The 25,755-nt window shown below is 43.8% G+C and overlaps 1 protein-coding gene across 5 annotated transcripts in view; it reads right to left on the reverse strand.

Moving 5' to 3' along the window:
- Nucleotides 1–951: 951 nt before the first annotated feature.
- The window catches only part of NUGGC (nuclear GTPase, germinal center associated), a 54,897-nt gene continuing 30,093 nt past the window's right edge, over nt 952–25,755 (reverse strand). For all 5 annotated transcript variants that reach the window (XM_014789916.2, XM_087437370.1, XM_087437373.1 and 2 more), the window contains 9 exons: nt 22,812–22,917; nt 21,470–21,603; nt 17,445–17,609; nt 11,002–11,159; nt 9,353–9,491; nt 8,062–8,170; nt 7,277–7,413; nt 4,432–4,522; nt 952–1,196 (listed from right to left, as the gene is read on the reverse strand). In XM_014789916.2, the coding sequence (XP_014645402.2) occupies nt 1,057–1,196; nt 4,432–4,522; nt 7,277–7,413; nt 8,062–8,170; nt 9,353–9,491; nt 11,002–11,159; nt 17,445–17,609; nt 21,470–21,603; nt 22,812–22,917 (1,179 nt within the window). In that variant the 3' untranslated portion in view covers nt 952–1,056. The remainder of the gene's footprint in view (nt 1,197–4,431; nt 4,523–7,276; nt 7,414–8,061; nt 8,171–9,352; nt 9,492–11,001; nt 11,160–17,444; nt 17,610–21,469; nt 21,604–22,811; nt 22,918–25,755) is intronic.

A 25,755-nucleotide genomic window follows, 5' to 3' on the forward strand; every position in this document is an offset into this window, starting at 1 on the left:
GCAGAAACAGAGAAGAAAATCTAGCTGTCTTCTATTAAGCCAGAGAATAAAGAGATTTGTAAAAGTGTAAAATAAGGTCACTCTTCTTACTAAATTTTTTAAGTAGTTTTTCCATAAAAATATAATTTATGTGTTAACATGTAATGGGGTTATTGTTGTTATTTTTAAATGACTTAGTAATTACTTAAAAATTTTCTCAGTTTTAATTTTGAATACAGGAAATATCAAGAGATATAACCTATGTAAACAACAGCTCTTTAGGGTCCTCTATAATTTTTTGTGTGTGTGTGAGGAAGATCAGCCCTGAGCTAACATCCATGCCAATCCTCCTCTTTTTGCTGAGGAAGACTGGCCCTGGGCTAACATCTGTGCCCATCTTCCTCCACTTTATATGGGACAAGCCACAGCATGGCTTGACAAGTGGTGCATCTCTGCGCACCCGGGATCCGAACCAGGGCCACCAGCAGCAGAGCACGTGCACTTAATCGCTACACCAGGGGGCCGGCCCGCAGGGTCCTCTATAATTTTTAAGAGTGCAGGGTCCTGAGATCAAAATGTTAGAGAAGCATTGATCTTAAATAATCCTCCTGAGAAGTGGTAAAGCCACGTCTCTTGTCTGTCTGGCTCTCAAACTCATATTGTTTCCACGGCACAATGTTACCTCCTTACCCAAAAGTCTCACCAGTATTAAAAAGGGAAATAGAATTGGATCCCTAATGCTTTCTTTTGCAATGGTTTTTCTTTCCATAATATTTAAGTTTTTCAATGTTTAGATATTTTTCTTTGGTGAAGCACGAGTGTCTTGTTCCTAAAGCTTTAGAAGTCTGTTAGGGATTCAAGATGACTATTTTTGGCTATAGAATAAAAATGAAATGATGTTGCTCAGCAATCAGCTTATGCCAGAAGTAATAATAATATATTGAATTTTATATTGTATATAAAGCCGAAACAGTTGGAAGATGTTCTTTATTAGATTTTTTTAAAAGAAGTAATTCTAATTATTTGGCTCCAGGCTTGTTTTTCATCCCTTTAGTGTTAAAGCCCCAAGAATTAAACCTATGTTCGAGGAGGGCCAAGTTTGCTGGGGGACATCCTGAGGAGGAAATCTTGCATGCCCCTCCGCAGCACTGCATTCTCAGCAACCTCCCTCAGGCCTCTGCGCAGCTTTTCCATCTCCTTGTATTCACTCTTGACGTCTACAGAAGAGCAGAAAGCATGCATCAAGAGTCAGAGTCCTTTTCAGAAGTGTCCCCAGAAAACAAAGCTCCTGAGAATCCTGTTATGACCTATGTCACCTGTCCCAGAATACGAGACCTAGAAGAGAGATCAGAGAGTCCAATCGATTTGTTCTATAAATAACCTGATAAAACTAGGCATTCTTTCTCTTACCTTAAGGCTCATCTCAGCATAGGAGCCACTCTCGAAATGAACACAAAACTACACATAAAAAAGGTTCTGGGAAATCACTGGGTCTTTACTAAGGCCTCACAAGCACTCAGTGGAGGGATACAAAGCACACCACACAATAAATCTCCCCTAAGTCTTCTCCAGGCATCTCTCTCCTTCCCCTGATGTCTCTCCTCCCAGCAGTCCCCATTCGAAGTGAATTTGCTCTGTTTTGGCATCTCAGGTTTTCATACCATGATCTGCAATCAAATTATATCATTGTGAGGGTTAATTGTATGTGTCAACTTGTCTGGGCTGCAGTGCACAGATATTTGGTCAAACATTATTCTGGATGTTTCTGTGAGTGTATTTTTGGATGAGATTTACATTTAAATTGATGGACCTTGAGTAAAGCAGATTGCCTGACACAATGTGGGTGGGCCTCATCTAATCAGTTGAAGGGCTGACTAGACCAAAAGGTTGGTCTCCCCCAAGCAAGAGGGAATTCTCCAGCAGACTGCTTTCAGACTTCATCTGTAACATCCTCTCTTCCTGGTTTTACAGCAGATTACTTTTGGACTTGAACTGCAACTGTTTCCTGAGTCTCCAGCCTGCTGGCCTCCCCCTTCAGATTTTGGACTCACCAAGCCTCCATAATCACATGGGCCAATTCCTTAAAATAAACCTCTTTATACATATATACACATACACTCGATTTGTTCTGTTTCTCTGTAGAACCCTGACAAATGCAGTCCTCTTTAAAGGGACACCTCAGACCGACCTTGGGCTTGGCCCTGGCATTGCTCCTGAATGCCCCTCCAATCCCCCTGGGCTCTGCACACCCCATGTTATGGCTCAGACTCACCCACCCTGAGCCTGGTCAGCAATGGGACTCAGGACCAAGAAGGGAGTTAGAACCCCGAGTCTACTTGTCTTGCTCCTGAGTCTGGAAGGTGTCCCTCTCCTCGCCGCCTCTTAAACCCTATCTATCCTTCCAGTCTCTACTCCAGGACCCAGCTTACATGAAGCTTCTCCAACGTCCCAGCCCTGAATAACCACTGTCTTCTGAACTGCTGGACTAACAGTCTGGTGCCCGAGTGCGTCCCCTCCCTCAGGTTTTTGTTTAAATGTCACATTCCCAGTGAGACCTTCTCTGACCACCTTGTCCCCTACTCCCAGCCCTCCCTCTCCCCTTTCTCTGCTTTATTTTTCTCCGTAACATTTATCACCGTTCGGCATGCCACACATTTTCTTTATTATTCTGCTCATTGTCTGCCTTCTACCCGCTGGGCTGTAAGCTCCGTGAAGGCAGAGATTTTTGTCTGCATCAGTCACTGCTGTATCAACACCAAGAACACTGCCGGCACTAGGAGACGGTTATAACTACTTGTGGAGTGAATGCATACTATCCGCCACTGTGATTTACATTCTTACCCGTCGTGTCGTACCAACTAGGTAAGACTTTGCAGGGGCTATTTTAGATCTCTTTGGCACCTGGCACAGTACTCCCCACATGGTGTATATTTGCTGCTGATGGTGAAGAAAAGGAAATGGTCTTAAATTATGGCAGGAGCAATTTACATCAGACTCAGGGGAACATTTTCTGTGTGCGAGACCTGGACACGGAAGACCTTTCGGGAGCAGGAGTTCTTGAAAGAAGACACAATTGGATAACTATAATCTTAAAACAGTTCCTGTGGAGGCCTAGACAGAAAGTCACGAGAGAGCCCAATAAATTACAGTCTGAGGGTGTCATCTCCTTCCTGAGAGACCATTAGGAACAGGTTAGACGTCTAGCTACCCAGCCAGAGATGGGGATGATGATGCTTTGCAGAGAGAGAGAAGTGCAGGACAGACATTCAGAAGCAGCAATCATGGCTTTTACTTTGGAAATAGCTCTGACCACATCCGCTTGGACATAATGACACACAGCAATGGCATCAGACCTATTTTTTTTCCAGCAGGCAACTGTGCACATAGTTTAAAATTTAAAGGCACAAAATATACAGAGTGCAAAGCAAGTCTCCCTGTCCTCCAGCTTCACAGCTCCCCTCCTTGGAGGCAACCAGGATGACCAGTTTCTCATGTATCCCATGGAGATTTTTATGCATATACATATGTATTTCCTTTTTTCCTCTCACAAATGGCAATATATTACACACAGTTCTTCACTTTACTTTTTTCCACTTTACAATATATTTCAGATTGTTCCATACCACTACTATATATAAAGTCATTTTATTCTTTTTAACAACTGCATGGTCCTCTACTCGTTGTGTACCTAAGTTAACATAACCAGTGCCCTTCCAATAGACATTTGAGTTGTTTCAGTCCTCCACTAGTTGTGCATGTAAGTTAACCTAACCAGTGCTCTATTGATAGATATTTGAGTTGTTCCAATGTTTGACATCATAAACAGTGCTGCCCTGAAGGACCTTGTCCACAGGCCATTCTGCTCCAAAAGATATGTGCATTTTTAATTTTGTTAGAAATTGCTCAATTGCTTTTTGCACCAGTTTACTCTCCAGTTTATACCAGGGGGCTTGGTGGAGCCCATGGCATGAAAGGGACAGGGCACACACAGCTGGTGTTGCATCCCCAGGCTCCTGGTGGATGAAGAGAAACTTCCTCCACCACCACCAGAAAATGAGGCTTTTCATGAGAAGGTATCAACTTTAAAAGAATAAGTTTATGGAGACAGCAGGGCAGAGTTATGGACTTGAGTTTGTCACTTTCCAGCTCTGGATCCTTGGGCACATGATCTAATCTGAGTCTCTGTTTCTGCATCTGCAAAACAGAGCAGTAACATCTGCCTCCGAGGGCTGAAGTGAGAATTCGATGAGATGCTGTGCACAAAGCCTGAGGACAATGCTTGGTCTCCACGGGGTGCTCAGCAAAGGGTGGGAAAGTCATAATCGTCATCATCATCTCCATTCCTTGCCCTGAAAATTCTTCCTAACCTAATTTCCTTAAATCCAGTAAAGAGCAACCACAGCTAGGGGTGTCTGCAAGATCACCCTTTATACACAGGTTTTATGTATTTACCTGCAAGCTCCTTGTAGAGACCATCCCCCTGGGATGAAGCAAGGGTCAGCATGGTGGCAATACTGCCCTTTACCTTCTCCGTGATTCCATTCTGCACAAAAAAGGATGGTCATTCTGTTAGGATGGCACAGCCCAAGGGAAAAGGAATCTTATGAAAGGGACCCCACACAATCCCCCAACCAGAGAGTGTACAGACCGGGGTTGCCAAAATCAAAGCCAGGTCCAAGGGGGGACACTTTAGAGAACACCGAAGGGCGAGGAGTCATCAGGGCAACGTTTCTGTGGGATCCCACCTGCCTCAGCATCTCCTTTCCTGCCCATCAAGACTCACGGGGGATTGCACCTCTGGTGCTGACTGACTGAGTCAGGAGCTAATGGAGGCCTGGGGAGAGAAGAGGAGCCACAGAGATGGAAGAAGAGGACACGCCTGTCACTACACCACTATGCTATCACACAGTCAGTCACTGGATGAACGTTTACTGCGTGCCTGCTTTGTGCAACATGCCATACTTGACATACCTGATTCTTCCACCCAACGGCCTGAGAAATGTCTTCTTGCTACTCTCAGTCCTTCTATCAACAAAACCACGTTCCCTCTTCTAACCACCTCTTGTCTCCCTTTGAAAATTACCTGACTCTTTGCTCTAAACTGACAGAATCCAGTCTTGAACCTGGATCTCCAGACTCCGGGTCTTATGCCTTTTTCTTCACTACAGCAGGCCAAGAACCCTAAGCTTTAGTCTCAGCTCTAGCTGTGAGCCTTGAGCTAGTACCTTAGGCACCCTGGCTCTCAGCTTCCTTGTCCGCAAGCTCAGGGAAGGGAACGCTCTGACATCTTGCCCAGTTTCAACTTCCTACATTTCTGTCATTTAAGATACATTTGTACATTCTCAATGTACTAATCATTTTTTAGTGGAGTTGTTTTCTTGGGTACCTTAAGGGCCGATTTTTATATACTCAATGGGGATTGGCTGCTGTAGAGTTTGGCCAATTTTCTGCATGTCTTTGTGGATTGTGATAACGTGTTAAATGACAGAAACTCAGCTGCTACTGGTAAATGAGATACATCTTAGCCTATTCCAAGAGAAATTACATCCTTCATATTGTGGAAAAGGTATTTTCCAAAACTGCCATGGTGGGAGGAGGGGAGATTGAGTGGAAGCAGGCTGGAAATGCTTCAGGAAGTAGGTTGGTCCAGAGGTGGACTGAAATAGCAAATAGCCAGGTTCCTCAGGAGGTCAGGAGAGGGCCAGCTAAGCCTGGATTGAAGCAGAATAACTTGGAAACTCACATGGCCAGGGAGGGGCCAACAGTGGCTTGGATTAAAACAAAGAATTTATATTACTTGGAGAGGGTGCAAGCCAAGAGACCCAGAGCTGAGACAAGATGGTCCAAGTGTACTTGACAGAAGCACTTTAGTCCAAGGAAACCATTAGAAACTTCCAAATACAGTCACGCATCGCTTAACGACAGGGATACATTCCGAGAAATGTGTCATTAGGCAATTTTGTCATTGTGCAAACATCATAGAGCATAGCACTTACACAAACCTAGATAGTATAGCCTACTATACACCTAGGCTATGCAGTACTAATCTCATGGGACCACTATCATATATGCAGTCTGTCATTGACAGAAACCTCGTTATGTGGTGCATAACTGCAGATAGAATCGAACCTAAATCTATGCTAGGTATCATAACTGACAGACCTCTAACCGTTTATTGACACTTATTTATTGATATTTTATGTAGACTAGACATTTCTTTCATTAAAAAAACCTGTCCTGAGGGGCCAGCCTGGTGGCGCAGCAGTTAAGTGTGCGCGCTCTGCTTTGGCGGCCCGGGGTTCACAGGTTCAGATCCTGGGCGTGCACTGACGCACCACTCATCAAGCCATGCTGTGGCAGCATCCCATATAAAGTAGAGGAAGATGGGCACAGATGTTAGCTCAAGGCCAATCTTCCTCAGCAAAAAAGAGGAGGATTGGCATCGGATGTTAGCTCAGGGCTGATCTTCCTCACCAAAAAAAAAAAAACCTGTCCTAAGATTATGCCGTTGTTGGAGATGCTGGAGCCAGGTTACCTGGTCCCAAATCCTAGCTCTGCAACTAACTAGCTCTGTGGCCTGTTGATACACCTCTCTCTTGCTTCAGTGCGTGTGTGTGTGTGTGTGTGTATGTGTGTGAGGAAGACTGGTCCTGAGCTAACATGCATTGCCAACCTTCCTCTCCATTTGTTGAGGAAGATTAGCCCTGAACTAACATCTGTGCCCATCTTCCTCTATTTTGTATGTGGGACGCTGCCACAGCATGGCTTGATAAGCGGTGTGTAGGTCCGTGCCCGGGGTCCGAACCTACGACCCCCAGGCTGCTGAAGTGGAGAGCACAAACCTAACCACTACGCCACCAGGCCAGCCCACTTGCTTCAGTTTTTTATCTGTAAAATGAGAATAATAATAGTACCTACCTCACAGACTTGCTGGGGATTAAATGAGCTGATGTATGTAAAGAGCTTAGGACCCCATCTAGATATTACAGTTGTTAGTCTATCAATTACTTATTAAAGAGAAAGATGCAGGAGAGAGCCAGAGGGGCTGCATTTTTGAAGTCATAGCCCCAGTGGGGAGCCCAGCACCAGCATGCATGGTGGCAGTGAAGGAAGAACGCTAAGTGCCAGCTGCCTCCTCTCCCGGCATCGTGGGCAATGGTTGGGCCCACTTTGCAGAAGGCATCTGGCTCTATTTGGGTCCAAATGACTACTAGTTCTTTCCATCTTCCGTACCCGCTTCCTCTACTCCCCCAGGAGCCTCTTCAGGACTGGAATTCAGACTATGGATGTGGAGTACCTTCAGCTGCTGAAATTGGTGCTGCATCCTTTCTTGAGCCCTTTCAAACATGCCCTCGGCCACCTGCTGGTCCACCCCTCTTCTGATGACATCTTTCATTCTCTCACATGCTTTTTTGCCGGTGATCTGAGCTGCCTCTGGCAAAAATGATAGCCACAGTCACACCACAGCAACGACTTGCTTAGAAATCTTTAGCATCAGAAGGACAAGCAAACAAACAAAATACATACACGCACACATATATGTATATATGTACATACACACACACTTACATTATTCATATATGCAGCACCATTTTCCATACAGTGGAAATAGTTTTATAATAACATGATACAAAAAAATTAACACTCTCGATATTTAGATAACTATCACTCAGAAAATCTAATGAGTGAATTAAGCAGAAGCTTACAAAATTCCACTCCCGACCTCAAGAAAAAACAATGGGAGCTAGAAAGTGAGTTTACAAATACTTAAGGAAAATACGAATGCAAATTGGATAATGGATGTTATAGTTTAATTAGCTGAGATGCAGCATGGAGAGGAGAAGCAAGGTGTCTAGATAAAGGGTGGACAGAAGGAACTGGAAACACACAGATAAAAGTGACTCATGAATTACCTCTCCCCATAACTTTGCAATTATTTGGTTTTCAATTTGTAGAGTAAGAGTGTCTTGGGGACTTAGGGTGCAGGAAGACAAATACTTTGAGGGGAGAGCAGCAGAAAAGGATGCTAGAGGAGCTAACAGAGAGACCCTAGAGGAAGGGAATGTTGCCCTCCAGACCCACCTTCATAACAGGGCTTCAGGTCGTTCTGAACAGAGGCAGTGAGAGACTCATAGATCCTCCTCTTCTTTCTGAGGATGTGTTCCTCCAGGCCTCCCAGGATGGCACTTATCTGAGAATCCACGTTAACAAAAGGCCGTTTGTGACAATTCCTTCACAGAAGCAGGTCAGGTGTCCCAGTGTGGGGCCACCATTTCCCTCTGCCTTATAATTCTGGTTGGCTATTTACATGTTGTTTCCACAACTGGGCTGTGAGCTTCTCACAGGCAGGAACTATGCCTTAAGCATCTTTATACCCCAAAGTGCTTCCCACCGTGCCTGGCACCTACAAACAACTTGGTAAGTATTTGCTGAGTTGAACTCAGGCACAGGCAAGGTGCTGGAACAGGCCCTCTTTGGGGGAGGGTGGAGGAGGCACAGGATATTTCTCTAGTGTTGCCATGTAATTTCAGCTGGGCCTGTGCTATGGACTGAATATCTGTGTCCCTTCAATACTCATATGTTAAAATCCTAACCCCTCAATGTGATGGCATTAGGAGGTGGGAAGTGATTAGCGCCTGAGGAGGGAGCTCTCACGATTGGGATTACTCCCTATATAGAAGAGACCCCAGAGAGCTCCTTTGCCCCTTCCGCCATGTGAGGTTACAGTGAAAAGATGGCTGTTCTCTGAACCAGGAAGTGGGCCCTCACCAGACATCAAATCTGCCCATGCTTTGATCTTGGACTTCCAGCCTCCAGAACTGCGAGAAATAAATTTCTGTTGTTTATAAGCCACACAGTTTATGGTATTTTGTTATAGCTGCCTGAACAGACTAACACAGCCTAGAAGAAAATGGGTCACAGACAAGAGTCTTGGGTACTCAAAACTAAAAAATAATCTGCAAAAAAATGACACTTCTTTAAGCTTCAATGCTTTGGATAATACTTCATAATATTGGCAAAAATGATAGAGAAGTTAGTTAAAATGTTACAAGTGGATTCAAATTTTTGTATATCCAAGGACTCCTTGAAGATTCTTCCTGGGAACCGAGTCTACCGCCTCAGCATTCACTATCAGTTGCTTCACAGCGGAACAAAGCTTGCCTTGGTGTCCTGCACCTCAGTGGCAGTCTCAGGACCGCTCCTCTCTCCCCCACCCACTGTGTTTCGTATCTCACAGCGTCTGCTATGGGACACGCCCAGACCCTGCACACTCCAGGGGAACAAGAGGGGAGAGACAGGCAACCTCCAAAATCCTGTTGGGAAGAAAGCCACTCCCAACCTCCCTGCCCTCTTCACCTTATAAGGGTCTTACCTCTTGGATTAGGAAACTTTTTTTGCAGCTATTGTATTTCCAGCCATTTTTTATCCCAATTTCTGTCATTTTCTCCTGTAGAGAGTGCTTAAAAGCATCTATGTGAGGCATCAAAGCTGAACCAGTGGGCTTTCCAGCTCTACAGGGGAAAGCAACATAAAATGTTAAGAGACAACGTGGCTACTGTGGGGCTAAAACAAAGAGGAAACTGGCTGGTATCCTTTTATTCATTTTTAAGGAAAGGGGATGAGATCTAACAGTTATCAAATTCCTATAATGTGCCAGGCATTGTGCTGTGCCTGGCCCTTGAAATAAAAACCTATGAAATCAGTGCAATGATGCCCATTTTACAGAAAAGAAAACAGGTTCAGAGAAGATTGCTGATGTGTTCAAGGCCACACAGCTAGTAAGTTGCAGAGCCAGGCCTTGGACACTGATCTGTTTAACCTCAAAACTCAGTCTTTCCACTGCCAAGGTGTATCCACTTGGAAGAGTGGGACTTGAACTACATCTTAAAAGATGGGTGAGATTTAGGGAAGTGAAAAGAAGAAGGAGTTATTCCCCATGGGGACAACATAGGGAACATCCCAGGAGTAAGAAGCCGCAGGTTATAGAGAGGGCATAGGCTTTAACTCCTAGCTCTCTGCTTATGAGCTGGGTGACACTGGGAAAGCTGTATGATGCCTCTGAAACTCAGTTGGTTCACTTGTAAAAAGACAGAAGCCACTTCAGAGGGTTATTGGGAGGATTCGATGAGATAATGCATGCAAAGAGCTTAGCACAGTTCCTGGTACATCTCAATTGCTCTTTGCAACCCTCCAGGCTGGCTAAAGCAGAGGGCTGACACTGGGCCACAGCGAGGGGCGAGATTGGAAAGGCCACTTGGAAGCAGGTGCAATGTCTTGAATGCCATTCTAAGAAATCTGGAGTTCACTCTACAGACTGTAACAAGGGTGGGGTGGGCGTGGGTGGAATGCCATGATCTTAAATGAGTTTAAAGGAAGATGGGGGTGGGAAGGGAGGCGCTGAGTAAGAATCAAGCAAAGGTAGAATGGTTCAAGCAGCAGCAGGTGGTGGACCAGGTGAAATGCCAGAGGCAAAGGAGGGGGACTGGGGATGGGCTGCTGCACCAGGGATGAGGAGATTCTGTTTCTGTTGATGGAGAAAAGGATTGGAGGTCAAGGAAGGAGGGAAGGAGGGGACACCTTGAAGATCACACAGCTGGTAAGTGTATGAGCACGTGGTATGTCAAAAACAAACAGCCATCAGCCAGCCACTTCCCCTTCTTGAATTCAGGAAAATTTATGAAGGCTACATGTTTGCTTAACTCCACACTTTCCAACCAAAATACCCTGTCCTGGGCTCAGATCCATAAGAAAATTTATCCCCTACTGCATGTATGAGATATCTGAAAAATAATGGGAATCATAATATTAGTCTGAAAGCAACATTCAGGTCACCATGCGAAATTTTTAAGTAAACCAAACCAAGAAGGCTTTTGTGTTTTGCCAAAGACTAAGCTTTGCTCCTCAAGTTGCAAGCTACTCTTTACACTTCCAGATGCAAAGTACAGATTCTTAAAGATGAGACTCTGGCCCAACGTTCTTCAGATGTTTGTTCACAAAGGAGCAAGATGAAGGATCTTTTACCCAAAAATGCCTCCAAAAACAGGATCGATCTGGTCGTAGATGGGCTGAGTGATGGCTTCATTCAGGTCTATTCTTGCGAGAGTCCTGGAGGCATAGATGCCATTTTTCAGGCAAACAGCTTTCAGAGTCTGGTGAAAACCCTGGTTTCCTCTACTCCTCTAGATAATTAAACAAAAAGTTAGTAAGAGTTAGCAGGCATTAACTAGGTCACAGGATCAGAAATGCATTGCCTTTGGCCAAAGGCTATTACTAAGAATCACGGGGAAGAGTAGAGACAACTTGATCTTTCAACATATTATTAAGCTGGACAGAGAGGACAGCAGTCACGACTCAAGTCAGCCGGGTACCCCTGCCCTGGGTTTCCAAAGCACCCGTGCTCACTTTGATCACAAGTCTTCTCATACAGTTTTGTATTTGTCTGTTTACTCATTAGGCTCCTATACTAGACCATCACCTTGTAGAGATCAGGCACAATGTCTTATTCATCTTGATGTCCTCACCATCTGGCAACAACATAAGTAGTGCTTGATAAATACTGTTAAATGAGCAATCATTAAATGAAAATGTGCTATGACCCTACTGTGAGTATATATTTCAGATTTTCCAAGTTGGTCCAAATTTTTATACTTTTTGTTAAATATCTAATGAAATATAATTGATTTGTATATCTTTGTAATATTTTTCCCACAGAAATAAATTAACAAATCAAAGGGAAAACATTATGAAGCTAGAGCTATAAGACACATTGATAAATTTCAGCCAGATAGTGAAACTTAGTAAAGAGAATAAAAGTACATTTGCACTGACCAAAACTTCAGTGGAGGTCTTTGTGATTATCAATCAATGATATATGTTTTAAGGGAATATGTTTCAAGTCAATGCCTGTGTAGCATGATACAAATGGCATCACACCATATATATATATTTTAATATTCTGTTCTTTTCAGTTAATATTATAACAATGAGCATTTCCTCAATTCATTGTAAATACTTTCAAAAAATTATTTCAATAACCACATAATATAATATCATATGGATGTATAATAATTCATTTTATTATTCTCTTATTATTAGACATTCAGGTTATTTTACTATGTTACATAATGATATGCTGTTAGTATATAAAGGTTTGCCCAATTCTGATCACAAAGGAAAGTTGCTTATCAAATAGGAACACCTTGGGTATGTCTGTAGTCACAGAGAAAGAAGCCATTAAAGAGGTGAGAGAGGGGACAATTCAGAGGATGAAGTCCTAGTGAAGGCCTGAAGGCCTCCTTGCTTTCACAAGCAAATGGTCTCACAGGAGTGGTCTCCACCTCATGCCTTCACATCTCAACACCCACTTATTCACATTTTGTGATCTGGGATCTTCCACCATCACATAGAAACAGTTCTCTCCAGGGTCACTTAGTTATCTATTGCTATGAAACAAATTACCCCACATTTAGTGGCTTCAAACAATAATAAACACTCATTATCTCTCACCAGTTCTACGGGTCAGGAAATCGAGTATGGCTTGTTGTTGTTTCACTGTTCACTGGATGGCCGGGCTGGCAGCCAAGGTTAAAAGGCAGATAAGTGCCACCCAGGGAAGAGACCAGTGAACGATTCAAGGTCGCTGAGAACAGACAACATGCACACCAGGCTCAAGCGGTACAGTGTTTACTTATAGCAAGAGGAGGAAAAAGCGTGCACAAGATCCAGCCCCTCGCCGTGCACGGGTCCCCGTGGCCAGTGGATCCACTCCACAGCTGACGCAGGTGACGTGCGGCTCACATCCCACTTTGTGCTGCAGTAAGAAGGACCCGAGCCCTCCCCCACGGATCTGAAATACAGGAAACTCGGAGCTTGCCTGAGGCCTTTGACACCTGCACTAAGTAGAATAAAAAAGTATACACTGAGCATAAAACAGGGAAAGATACTCCCACACAAGACAATAAGCCCAGCACAGGCTGTGAGGGCTTTTATCTGTTGGTAAGACAGTGTTCCAGGCCCAAGGCCCATTCTTATGTGGCCAAGTAGGGGTCAAAACTGCATGCATGAGATGAACTTTCCCAGCAGCTAGCCAGATCTGGCTCAGGGCTTCTCTGTGAGGTTCCATCAGGTGTTGGTGGGGTTATGGTCACCTGAATGGAGCTGTAGGCTCTGTTTCCAAGGAGTTTCACTACAGGGCTGGCAAGGTGGTGCTGGCTATTGGTGACGGGCCTCGGCTCCTCTCCATGTGGCCTCTCCACACAGCTGCTCCACTTCACATGTGGAGGCTGGCCTCCCGCTGCGTGAGTGATCCAAGAGAGCAACGTGGAAGCTTCAGTGGCCCTTGATGACCTAGTCTCAGAAGCCACACACCGTTCCCTCTGCAGCACTCTACTGGCCACAGAGACCAGCCCTCATTCAATGAGGGAGAGAATCCACAAGGACACGAATACCAGGAGGTGAAGCTCACTGAGGCCATGAGGCTGCCTACCACAGTCACCAATGAATACTCTCAATGGCCAAATAGCCTTTTCCTTACGCCAATTCTGCTTGACCTCTCAGGAGTATCTGATAATCTCCTTAACAAACTTTCCTGCCTTGGTTTTCTTATTGGAAAACAAGAAATTAAGCATTACACTAAAAATAAGTACAAGCAAATGAGCATTACACTATTTCCTTCTCCTACTACCTCCCAGACTACTCCTTCTCTGCCCCCTCTCCTGGCTCCTCCTTATTTTTCTTCTCCCTAAATGTGGCCTTTGTTTGAGGTAATGTCATTTTATTGCCCTTCTCTCTACTCCTTCTCAATACCATTCACTCCTATAGATCTGACTATCAATTTCTTGCAGGTGATGATCAAATCTAGACCTCCAGTGCCCCCTCTCTCTAGGGCTTGAGTCCCACACTTCCATCATGCTATTAGATATTCCACCTGGATTAAACACTAAATACATACTCTCCGATACTGAACACATTACCCCCCCATTCCTTTTTTTAATTTATGAGGTCTCTCTTAGGTGCAGATCTTCCCAGAAGTCTTTGCCTCCTTGCTCTCCCACATCCCCCATACCAGAACTATTGACAATTCTGATTGAAACATCCTTCAAATTTGCTCTCCAAGCCATCTCTTCCTTTCCATTCCATCTGCTATGACCCTAGTTCAGAACCTCACTGTGTCTCACCTAATCTAAGAGACTCTCAATCAGACTCTCTGCCTCCACCTTTTCCCACTCTAGGAGCACATTAAGCTTCCCACAGCATAGCTCTGACGAAGCCATTCTCCTGCTCGAAACTTCACCAAATTCAAACCCTTTGACTTGGTCTAAAGTCCCCAATAAATTGACTGTCTCCAGCCTAATACCCCAGAACCCTGCTGTCTGTACTTTAACGTACAGGTAGACAGACTAACCCACATGCTGGCTCCCAAATGTGTTTGTCCTCCCTCACCTGGAATGCCTACCCTTCCCCTCCATGCCTCTGCATATGGAAATACTACTGATCTTTCAGGGCCAGACTCAAATATCACCCTCTGTAGAAGGGTTATTTGGTTGTCCTCTAATATACCCTGTGATTTCTTTCTCAACATCCACTCCTCACTTCTCCTGGCAATTACCAGCTGTCCCTTACCTAGTCCTGTTAGGCCTAAACTATTTGGGACAAGGCATTCTCTTGTTTCAGAGACTGGTTTAGAAATAGGCATGTGACTCATTGAGAGCCATAGAAATACCAAGGAAAGTTTGCTGGGGTTTCTAGGAGGAAGTTTCTTCACTCTTATGAGAGACCTCCCAGAAATGACCATCCTCTTCCTCTAGGCCACTGGCTCTCAACCTGGAGCAATTTCGTCACTACTGAAGAGTAGAGGGTGCTACTGGCATCTAGTGGGTGGAGACCAGGGATGCTAAACATCCTACAATTCATAGGACAGCATCTCACAACAATTATCTGGCCCCAAATGTCAATAATGCTGAGGTTGACAAACCCTGCTCTAGAGCTTGCGCTGCAGAGATGTGAGTCCAAGGACAGCTACAGCCATTTTGTCACCACAAGGGAAGCAGCCTGAGAATGAAGCCCATACCTAGAGGAGAGCAAGGGGATTGCAGACACAGAGGGCCAGAGCCACTGCATTAAGTCGATCCCCCCAGGCCCACTCTCCTCTGGATCTCAGTCACATGGGCCAATACATTTCCTCATGCTTCAGGTTGCCTTGAGTTAGGGACTCTGATTTGCAGCCAAAAGATTCCAACCTGCCACAGCCCACGAGAATGCTCTCCCTCCTCTGAACACTTGGAGAACTTCTGGGCTCTCGTGTGGTCCTCACCACATGCGACATTTTATTGTTCCATGCTATCTCGTCTCCTCTGCATGGAGACTGTACTTGGGTCTTCTTTCTATTCCCCCAAACCTAATAATAATAACAGTTGACCTTTATTACACTTTCTATGTGCTGAGTGCCTTGGTCAAGTTTGGGGCTGTATCTTTACATGCAGTATTTCAACTAATCTTTACAACAACCCTATGACATAAGTACAATTGTCCTCATTTTACAGATGAGGACACTGAGGCACAAAGGAGCTAAGTAACTTGTCCATGGTCACACAGCTGGTAGATGGGGAAACCGAGACTCAAACCAGAGCCCATGCCCTTCATCAGTGGGATATGCTGTTCCAAGCACCCACGCCTGTAGTCAATAGTTCTTGAAGAAACGAGTGAATGCACCAAACTTCACTACTCTTATGAGGATTTACAAATGTTAAACTATGTAACTGGTTGGTAATTACAAGTATCTACAATAGTTTTCAGAGCACAGTTTGGGAGATGCAACAGGCAAGTGTAGGGGTTGCACGTCCAGGCTCTGAAGCTGGACAGGCCTGGGGTAGATGTGGATCCCATGTGTGGCCATGGACAAGTTATTCAGCCTCTGGGAGGCTATAAAACTAAAATAACAATAAGAGCATTTACTACATAGAATTGTTGTGAGGATTCAATAAGTTAATGCACAGTATCTGGCACCAGAGTAAGCATTTCCTTCACGTTTGCTGAATGAATGAATGAATGAAATCATGCACACATGCTACATTCATGGATACTCAGCCACCGACCAGCTGTGCGGAAGGCACACTAGCTCTCATTCTCCTATACCCAAACTCTAACAGTCCTCTCCAGTGACCCCGGATTCATTCCATTTCTTTACTCTCTTAGCTTTTAGTGCTTTTTGCATTTATTCTTTGTCCACACTAGAGGTATCTCCTACTCTCTTTCAGCCTAGTTGCAGCACATACTTACTAATCTAGATATCTAAACAAGCTCTTACAAAAACCACGCAGATAACAACAGTCATAAGAGACCATACACTAGAAAGCTGGTATCATCTGTGTGTATGAAAAAGCCGACAAAAAGGTAGAGCTCCATTACACACCACCTTCTCACTGCTAACGTTCCAACTTTCCAACTCCTATTAAAAAGAAACACAACAACACACACTATGCACTACTCTCAGCGCTAGAGACTTCTGTATCGTCCTTGCCACACAAGCAGTGTTTTCCATCACCCCTTCTTCTCAACAGGCGTTATGGACTGAATTGTGTCTCTCCACATTCACAGGTTGAAGCACTGACCCGCAATGTGACTGTATTTGGAGACAGGACCTTTAAGGAGGTAATTAAGGTTAAATGGGGTCACCAGAGTGGGGCCCTAATCCAACAGGACTGGTGTCCCTATGAGAAAAGGAAGAGACACCAGGGATGCGCACACAGAGGAAAGGCCATGTGAAGACACAGTGAGAAGGTGGCCATCTACAAGCCAAGGAGAAATCAGCCTTGCAGCACCTTGATCTTGGACTTCCAGCCTCCAGAATTGTGAGAAATAAATGTCTGTTGTTTAAGCCCCCCAGTCTGTGGTATTTTGTTATAGCAGCCAGAGCAAACTAACACAACAGTCCTCCTTTTTTCACCCCTTAGCCTTAGACAAATACTGCCTTACACTTACATTTTCATCCCTCAGAAACCCGATATAACTAATTAAAATATAAAACAACAATTTGCATGCCAAGTAGAGGTTACAAGATGTTTTCTTATTGTGTAATCTAATTGATACTTACATCAACCCTATAAGATAGGTAGGGCAAGTATTTAGCACCCCCATTCCACAAAAGAAAAATCCACAGGCCTAAATGGGTGTAGGACCTTGCCCAGGGCTATACAATGGACGTTTGGTGGAGCTGCCACTCAAAATAAGACCCTCAGATCCTAAATCCCAGCTGTTTCTACTGAACCATGTACCCTTTCCTGGGTCCTCGCAATGCACAGTTCAACAATTCCCTCTATGTGCTTTCCTACAGGCAATCTTCACTCTCTCCTATTCTTTTCTAGCTCTTTCTTTCCTTCAAAAGCAATGGGATCATGAAAAAAGAGCTTGGGGATCAGGTAGACTTCACCAAACATCATGGGTTTTCCCTGGAAAGGGTCACTCACCACCAAGCATGCCCCGAGGATCCGTCGATAGGAAGTCCTGGCATTTCTGACCCCTTCTTGCAGAGGCTGTGCTATGTGGGCAAAGCACTGGTCGATGGCCTTCTCCAGCAGCTGTATCCTCTCCTCCACAAATCTCCGCAGGCTACTCACATGCAAGTATTCGTTCTAGGGACAAGGGCCAGAAGGAGCGTGAGGCCACCCCCTCCCTAAAGGCACTTTCTCCTCACTTGGCTTCCTTTAAGCTTGCCCACCAACACAAGATTTAGCTTGAGCTAACCTCCCATGGTTGACTTCTCCCTAACATCCCAAAAAGGCACCCCTTGGTGCACAGACCTCCTTAAGTTTTATGGGATTGAAGAACAGAACAAATATATGCCTCCTGCAACTTATTTCAGGTGTATAATCCATAAGGCTATTTGGAGGAGTAACCATCCAAATAAAAACTCAGTTGTTATTAAAACAGATTTTTCCAACGACATCAGATTCGACAAACATTTAACAGCTTTGACTGTGCACAAGGCAGATTTCGAGGATAGTGTTTCCCAAACTTTAATGTCCATGCAAATCACTGGGAGAGTTTGTTCAAATCTGAGGGCCTGGGATTCTACATTTCTAGCCCCAGGTGATGCTGATCTTCTGGGCTCTGGATCACACTTTGAATAGCAAAGCTACAGGACCACAAAAAGAAAGAGTTGGCCTCTTCTTCAAAGAATACAGGGAGGAAAATATCTATTTAAATAATATAAGGGGGTAACCACCAGTGGCAGCCTGGACCTCCAGGTTCCAAACTGGGAATTTGTGTCTGTTCCCTGTGTGAGAACCTTGGGGGACCACACAGTGCCTGTCTGAAGCAGATGGAAGCCACACACCTTAGCTCAGCACTTAAGGCCCTTGGTAGCCAGGACTCAACCAACTTCTCCAGCACCACAGCTCTGTTTGCCCGAAATGTCCTCCCACGCAGCTGCCCTGAACTTGCTACCATTCCTCAAATGTGTCATCCCTTTTGTGACTCCATGCAGCTGCACAAGCTGTTCCCAACTTCCCATCCTTCCAGACAAAGCTCAAAAGTCACTTCCCATGTGACGCTTTCCCAGACTCTCCAGGGCAGAGTTGGGCTCTCTTTCCTGCGTTCCTGTTGCATTTTGTACACCCCTGTGCACAGCATTCCTCCTGCTCTGCTATGTCTCTGTCATTCCACATCTCCTTTCCTGGACTAGGAACTTGCTGAAGGGACAGACTGTGTTATTCCTGTTTGTTTCTTCCGAGGCATGGCACAAAGAGTGCAGTCCATAAACATTTGTGGAGTGAATGAGTGGCATGGAGCAACTGCTAGATAATGTAGGTTTTTAAGTTCTAGTCCAAATTTGATGACAGAAATAGCTCTCAAATTGATGTGTGACCTTATATAGATCACAGCTTCTCTGGGTCTCAATTGCACCATCTTTGAAGTAAGTGAATGGGACTGAATGATCCTGAAAACAGCCTCAAACTCCCACACTCTGAATCTTAGAGTTGATGAGTTTTAGAGTTTGTGGAGACTATTCAGCCTTAGGAACACCCTTGGGATTTTCATAGTTTTCACTATTAAGAATTCCGGGGGCCAGCTCCATGGCGTAGCGGTTAAGTGCGCGCGTCCTGCTGCTGGCGGCCCAGGTTCAGATCCCGGGCGCACACCGACGCACCGCTTGTCAGGCCATGCTGTGGTGGCGTCCCACATAAAGTGGAGGAAGATAGGCACGGATGTCAGCTCAGGGCCAGTCTTCCTTGGCAAAAAGAGGACGATTGGCATGGATGTTAGCTCAGGGCTGATCTTCCTCACAAAAAAGAAAAAAAAATTAAGGACTAGATCCCTGTTCATTTAAAGTCACTAACTATCCAAACTCTAAATTTTTTGGTTTGAGTCACAATCTTAAAAAATGATCAATCACACACATTTTTAGGTTTGATTTTTCCAGAATGCAAAGGAACTGACAAAACTTTTGCCTTCCAACTTTCTATCAAAGAACTAAGACTGAGACCAATATCTAAGGCCAAGGAATTTTGAGGAAAGCTGCTGGCAACTCCCTCTAATAGGCTATCACAGAAGTGCCAACCAGCCCCCTTCTCTGTGTTTTCTGTCGCCTGGAGTCTGGCTGCAAGGATGGGACTGAGCCCCCACACAGGCTGTACCTCCGCATCAGCAGAGGAGAGCATGTGGGGCAGGCATTCTAAGTTTGATTGCAAAATGCTTTGTCCTTGTGTTTGTAAAATAAACCAAATACACACAGCACCATGTCTGATTCATTTTCCATCAGCACTTCCAAAAGCAATCTTTTGCTGGGCAGAGAGGCAACTTTCAACCTTAAGAACTTTTTCGGGAAGTTAGAAGGTCAAACCCTTCCCCAGTATTTCAGAGGACAAAAGTCAAATTAGAAAATCTTAGATTTCAGGAGAGTTTTTCTTTTTTTTCTTACAGAACTAGACCAAAACAAGGCATAAGAAATATGATGAAAAGGACAGTGAATCTCACTCCATATGTCACTTTTACACAGAATTTCTTAAATGTGAACATTTGACCAAAACTGCATAGACCATCTACATTTGGCATTGCTTCCTTTTCACATGGAAGTCAGGTCCCACTGTCTGCCTCTCCTTGCCACTGGCTACCCCAGGTTCACTTGCCCACATTCTCAGGACCAGCCCCTTGAACTCTCATAGGGCCCTACTGGTGCACTTCCACTTTCTCTGCCCCTTCCCTGTTCTGCATAACAAGAAGTCAGACTTAGTTGTGCAAATCTGATGGGTGAAAGAAAGTGCGGAAATAAATAAACACCAACCAAATGAGAATACACAAAGCCTATTTATTCAGAGCTTGCTATAGCAAGGGAGTCAGCTACCATCACTTGCGTTTGGCAAAGACTCAAAGGCAGGCCGAGGGGTGGGTAGGCTTCACACACGCCCTGATGGGAAGCCACTGGCACAGGGAAGCCGCAGGAGAGCTAACTAAAAGTGGGGATCCTCTGTGATTCATTAGGATGCATATTTGGCTGTCTCTAGCTGGTCCTAAGTTGGAAGCAGGGATAAAGATTAGGGAAGCTGTCAGTCATTAACCAAGGTCTGGCCATTTGGGGCCAATCGTTACAGAGTTTAGCTTCTTGGATTGTTATTAGACTTAGCAGTCTGCCTTTCCATAAGTCTAACTGACAGCAGGCTGGCTTCCTGAGCTCTTATTGGACATAAGGGGCTGGTTTCCTAGGCAGGTTGCTGCAGGCTGTGGATCAGAGTTCTGTTTTTATATACGATTGTCCGTTATATATTCAGTCCCTCACAAGGAAGCAATGCAGTTGGTAATTGATTCCAGCAACAGAGTTTTCTCCAAAACTACCCCAAGCCTCTAATTTATCAGCTTATACCTCTTATTTTAGGGTAAAAAAAAAAAATCACCCATCAAAGGGATAAATTTGCCCACTATGAGAAAAGTAATTTTTAAGTGATCATTCAGAAGGCCCGCATTCTAGACTGTGAAGATAAATATCTAAACTCTTTGCTGAAAGTCCCTCCTAGTTTCTTTCCTCTTACGTTATTTCCCTATGCTGCTCTGAGTGTGAGATCCTGACAGCACCAGGGCATGAAGGAAATCCACAGAAAGACGAAAATTTTTGGACTGTACACATAAACACGTCTCCGGAGGATAACCAAGAATCGTCTGTATTCCACTAGAAAGAAGTAAACAAACCACTCCTGCCATCACTTAAACACATTCCATCTTATTCAAGTCTCAGGAGAGGTGAAAGTAGCCACTATTTTTACATTTTCCCCTCAGCCTATCTATCCCAGGTAAAATATTCTTCTTTTTTTTTTTTTTTAATCAAATGTCACAATTTTAAACCTCTAATTATCCTTTTGTCCTCTTTAGATTCTCTGAGGTTAGCATCTTTCTTTGATACGAAAAGAAAAAATACTGTAAGCTAATTTTCTGACTTGGTAAAAGGGAGTGTTCTGCCCAGGCTGGGAGGCAGAGCACATACAGACAGTGTCTTCCATACCGGCAGGTTTTCCGTGCAGCTGAAACTGTCTGTGAGGAGCAACAGGCCAAAGGCTTCAGTAACATACTTGGTCACCATCCTCCTCTTCTTGTCCAAGAGCCTTTTCCTGATATATTCTCTTAACTTGGGGATTTCTGGAATTCACAGGCAGCACGACCAATTTTAGAGTTCATAATAAATAGAATTCATAAAAATTAGCAAATCAGGATGGCAGTCTGAATTAACTACAGTTGAGATGCTATGTGTGCCGGGCGCCCACTAAACCAACCTTTCCGGGGACATTTTTCCCAGCTCTAGGATCAACAGTAATGAATGGTAGATCAGCAATGATGAATATTAATTTTATTTAGCAGTATAAAACAAACTACATAGAAAAGTGCAGGCTGGTTAAAAAAATTGGCACTTCCCTTTGGATTGGTACTTACCTGAATAGTGGAACTGAAGGTGCTCACATTTCTAGAGTCTCAGCTCTTCAGTCTCCCTGGATTTTTCTATGTCAAATAACCCTTAATATCAAAATAGCTCATGCTTGATGTAGAAAGGGGTAAGAACCTCTGACGAGTGGGATTCCAGATTAGAAACTTAAATTAGCCCTAACCCTTTGTTAGTCAGAAGAAACAGATGCTATCCTACTTATTTCCCATTATTCCTGTAAGTGGAAATTTTTCTATATTATTCCCTGAATATGCTATGCTGATTATTTCTTTTGTATCCTTGTTCAAGCAGTTCCTCCATTTCTGGAAACATTTCACACCTTCTGCTCCTTAATCTCCACTCACACTCATCCACGTCTAGTGAAATGCATGCACATTTTAAGCCATTTCAAGCTCAGATCCTGCCTCCTCACCAGTTTTCACCGAGTCCTCTAGTCACACAGATCTCTGCGCTCTCTGACCTTCTGTTGTACTCATGGCACCATTTAACTTAGCCTGTTTTTCACTTTGATTTTTGCACATTTAGCTACTCATGTAGGTTTTAAGTTCTATGAAGAAAGGGGCCACGTCTTCTACCTTTTCCTCCTCATGGACAAAGCACACAATAGATATACAGTAAGTACTTCTAATACCCATAGCTGGGTGAGTGAGGAATCTCAAGCCAAATACTAAAGAAATGAAAACCTGATCACTGACTTTCACCAACTCATGGTAAGATTTAGAGCAGAAAGGAATTGTGGTCTCAGGTACCACAACAACACAGAGAGAAAAACAAATATATTTGCTAATAGTTATAGAAACTGTGGTAAGCTAGAAGTATGGCACAGAACATTCTAGAGCAGAAAATTCAGAATGCCAAGCTTAATCTTGAGAATTTTAGTCATTGAGATAAAAAAAATGTAAATTACCAGTTTCCTCCTCAGTGAGCAGAGCCTGCTGCCAGTACTCCTGGGCGCTGACCGTGTACACCAGATCTGAGGTGTCCAGAACCTTGGAGTCGGCTGGCAGTTTTCTCTGCAGTGAAGGAGGCACACAGGGAACAGAACAACTCAAACATGGCAAAGGAAACAATGCAAGGCCCCACAAGAGCCTTCCGCAAATGTCAGCTCATTCACGTTCAGTTCTGCGAGAACTCCATAGGAACAGACAACATTCTGTATGTCAGATGTTCCCATCTGTTCCTGCCTCACAAGATCAGAAGTTGTGAGGAAACTGCCGCATAGATACCATTCTCTTGGGAGTTAAAAATATCAGTTCCATGGGCCAGCCCGGTGGCGCAAGCAGTTAAATGCATGCGCTCCGCTGTGGCGGCCCAGGGTTTGCTGGTTCGGATCCCAGGCGCACACCGACGCACCACTTGTCAAGCCATGCTGTGGCGACGTCCCATATAAAGTGGAGGAAGATGGGCACAGATGTTAGCCCAGGGCCAGTCTTCCTCAGCAAAAAGAGGAAGATTGGCAGATGTTAGCTCAGGGCCGATCCTCCTTAAAAAATATATATATATATCAGTTCCAGAAGGAAATATATATATATATCAGTTCCAGAAGAAATATGTAGAGAAAATAGTTCAAAAGTGTATTTAAATGTTCAGAGAGGGAAAAGTACCAGGACCGTTTTTGGAAAAAGAAGCACAACTCTGGCAAAGGCAGTGAAGGGCTGTGGCCAGCTCGTACAGCTCCTGTGAGTCGACTGCACGCAGCTCTTCCCAGCTCTGCCTGCGGTGACATCACATTGGTAGCTTGAAATTGGCAATGGTGGGAGTATTTACACCACGAGAATCTGCAAATGCTACAAATCAGGGCTTTTTCTTTTTTTTTTTAAACAGCTGATTGTTCAACATTTACCAGCACAACACAACAGACCACTGGGCAAAGGTCCCACGAAGTTTCTCAGCTGGGTAGTTAATGAGCAATCATACACATTTAAAGGCAGAGTAATGTTTAAGCAAATGATAGTTTTAAATGTCAAAGAATTAAGAATCATGTGAGAAAATCTTTTTTTATGATTAGAAAAACATCACAGAGAAGTCACACTAGAACTATACATAAATATTGTTCCATAATCTTTCATTCTTCTCACTTAAAAGAGAAAAACCAGAAAGCATGTGCATGTGTATGCACAGGTATTTTGGGGCGAAGAAAACAGTAGAGAGTTGTCAATTTCTTTCTGATGCAAAGGTATAAAAGCGCTGAGTGAGTAGTCCACTGCGAGAGGGGAGAGGCCACCCCTCCGACAAGTTGTAAACCCAGGTAGTTAAAGCTGGAATGGAGATGCCTGAGTAGCTTCCAGAAGCCCCACAAACTAGAGTCAAGGCTGAAACTGTATAAAGGATCTGCCAAGATTAACTTTTTTTTTCTTCTGATAGTGTTTTGACTCTAGGAAAAAAGTTTAGGGAAAGCTGAAACTATTTTCTAGTAGGAGATAAAACTAACGCGGAATTAAATTTAAGTAGAGTTTTAAAACAGTTAAAAGAAAGGAGTATGCCTAGCTGTGTCTAGATGTTTGCATTATTTAAAATCTTGTTTTAAATTTTGTATATCTTTTCTAAAATTATTGAAAATTAGTTAACACATTGTTATTATAGTACAAAGAAATATTTTTATAGTGTCAATGAAGTGACTACAGTATGCTGGTTCCATATTAACATAAAAAAGAAATAGAAACAGTTATAGCTGGAAGGTAGGATCCAAAAGGTAAGCAGATACTCATTAAATTATCCCATAGAAAGATTAGTCACTGTTATAATTTGCACACATGGTTTGTTATGACAGTGTATAACACAATATGTTAAAGTTTGTAAGAAGTTATCGCATATGAGAGAGGAGAAAACCTGAAAGTTCACGATAGAAGGGATACTAGTTGGAAGCAAAATATAGTAAAGTTGGAGTTACACTGAAATCAGTAATACAAATCATGGCCTCATTTTTTTAAAAATCTGTCTTCTCTAGCGTTGTCATTAAAATGATTCTGCCGTGATATCATTCTGTCCACTTCTTTTACCTGGATGAAATAATTTGATATGTACCCCTAGCATCCTAAATTTTATTTCTAATATTATTCTCTGCTAAAAGAAACCCAAGTTTCTTTGAGAGTAGTAGGTCCATGTCTTGGGGCAGGGAAAAATGAAATGGCCCTGAGTATCTTGTTGTTGCCAGAGAGCAAAAATGTTTTTTAAAATGTCTGGGTACTGCTAAAAGAAACCAGCTTAAATTAAGGGCTCCTAGACTAAGATGAGAACTTGAACATCAAAAAGAACACAATAATTCTGTGAAAAGCCATGAGTTCACTACGATCCTCAAACTGAGCAAAATAAGGTACTGGGAAATAATAAGAAATATATATACATATTTGTCTCTGCCCCAGTTCCTGACACAGGGCTCCTAAACCCCTTATAAACAGGGGTGCTAGGAGAATCTTTTGTTCTAACATTTAGTCTTTGACCCCAATTCCCAGCACAGAGCTCCTAAAACCATTGTATTTCCTAAGTGATAAGAACACTAGGAGCATCTTTTGTTCTAATATTTGGTCTTTGACCCTGGTACCTGACATAGGGTTCCTAAATCCCTTGGAATTTCCTGGATGATAGGAGTGTCTTTTTTTCCTAATGAAGTGACTCTGGATGGGCTCCTGGATCAGGGCTGGTCACCAGAAAGACCAAGCCATTAGAAGCTTGGAATTTTCAGCCCCATACCCCATTCTCCAGAGAGGGGAGATGGGCTGGAAATGGAGTTAATAATTGATCATGCCTACATGAGGAAGCCTCCACAAAAATCCCAACAGTATGGGGTTCAGAGAGCTTCCAGGTTGGTGAACACATCCACATACCAGGAGGGTGATGCACTCCAACACCAC

The sequence above is a fragment of the Ceratotherium simum genome, chromosome 12 (genome assembly GCF_057802395.1).
Source record: "Ceratotherium simum simum isolate JZ-2026a chromosome 12, ASM5780239v1, whole genome shotgun sequence".
NCBI classification, from domain to species: Eukaryota; Metazoa; Chordata; class Mammalia; order Perissodactyla; family Rhinocerotidae; genus Ceratotherium; species Ceratotherium simum.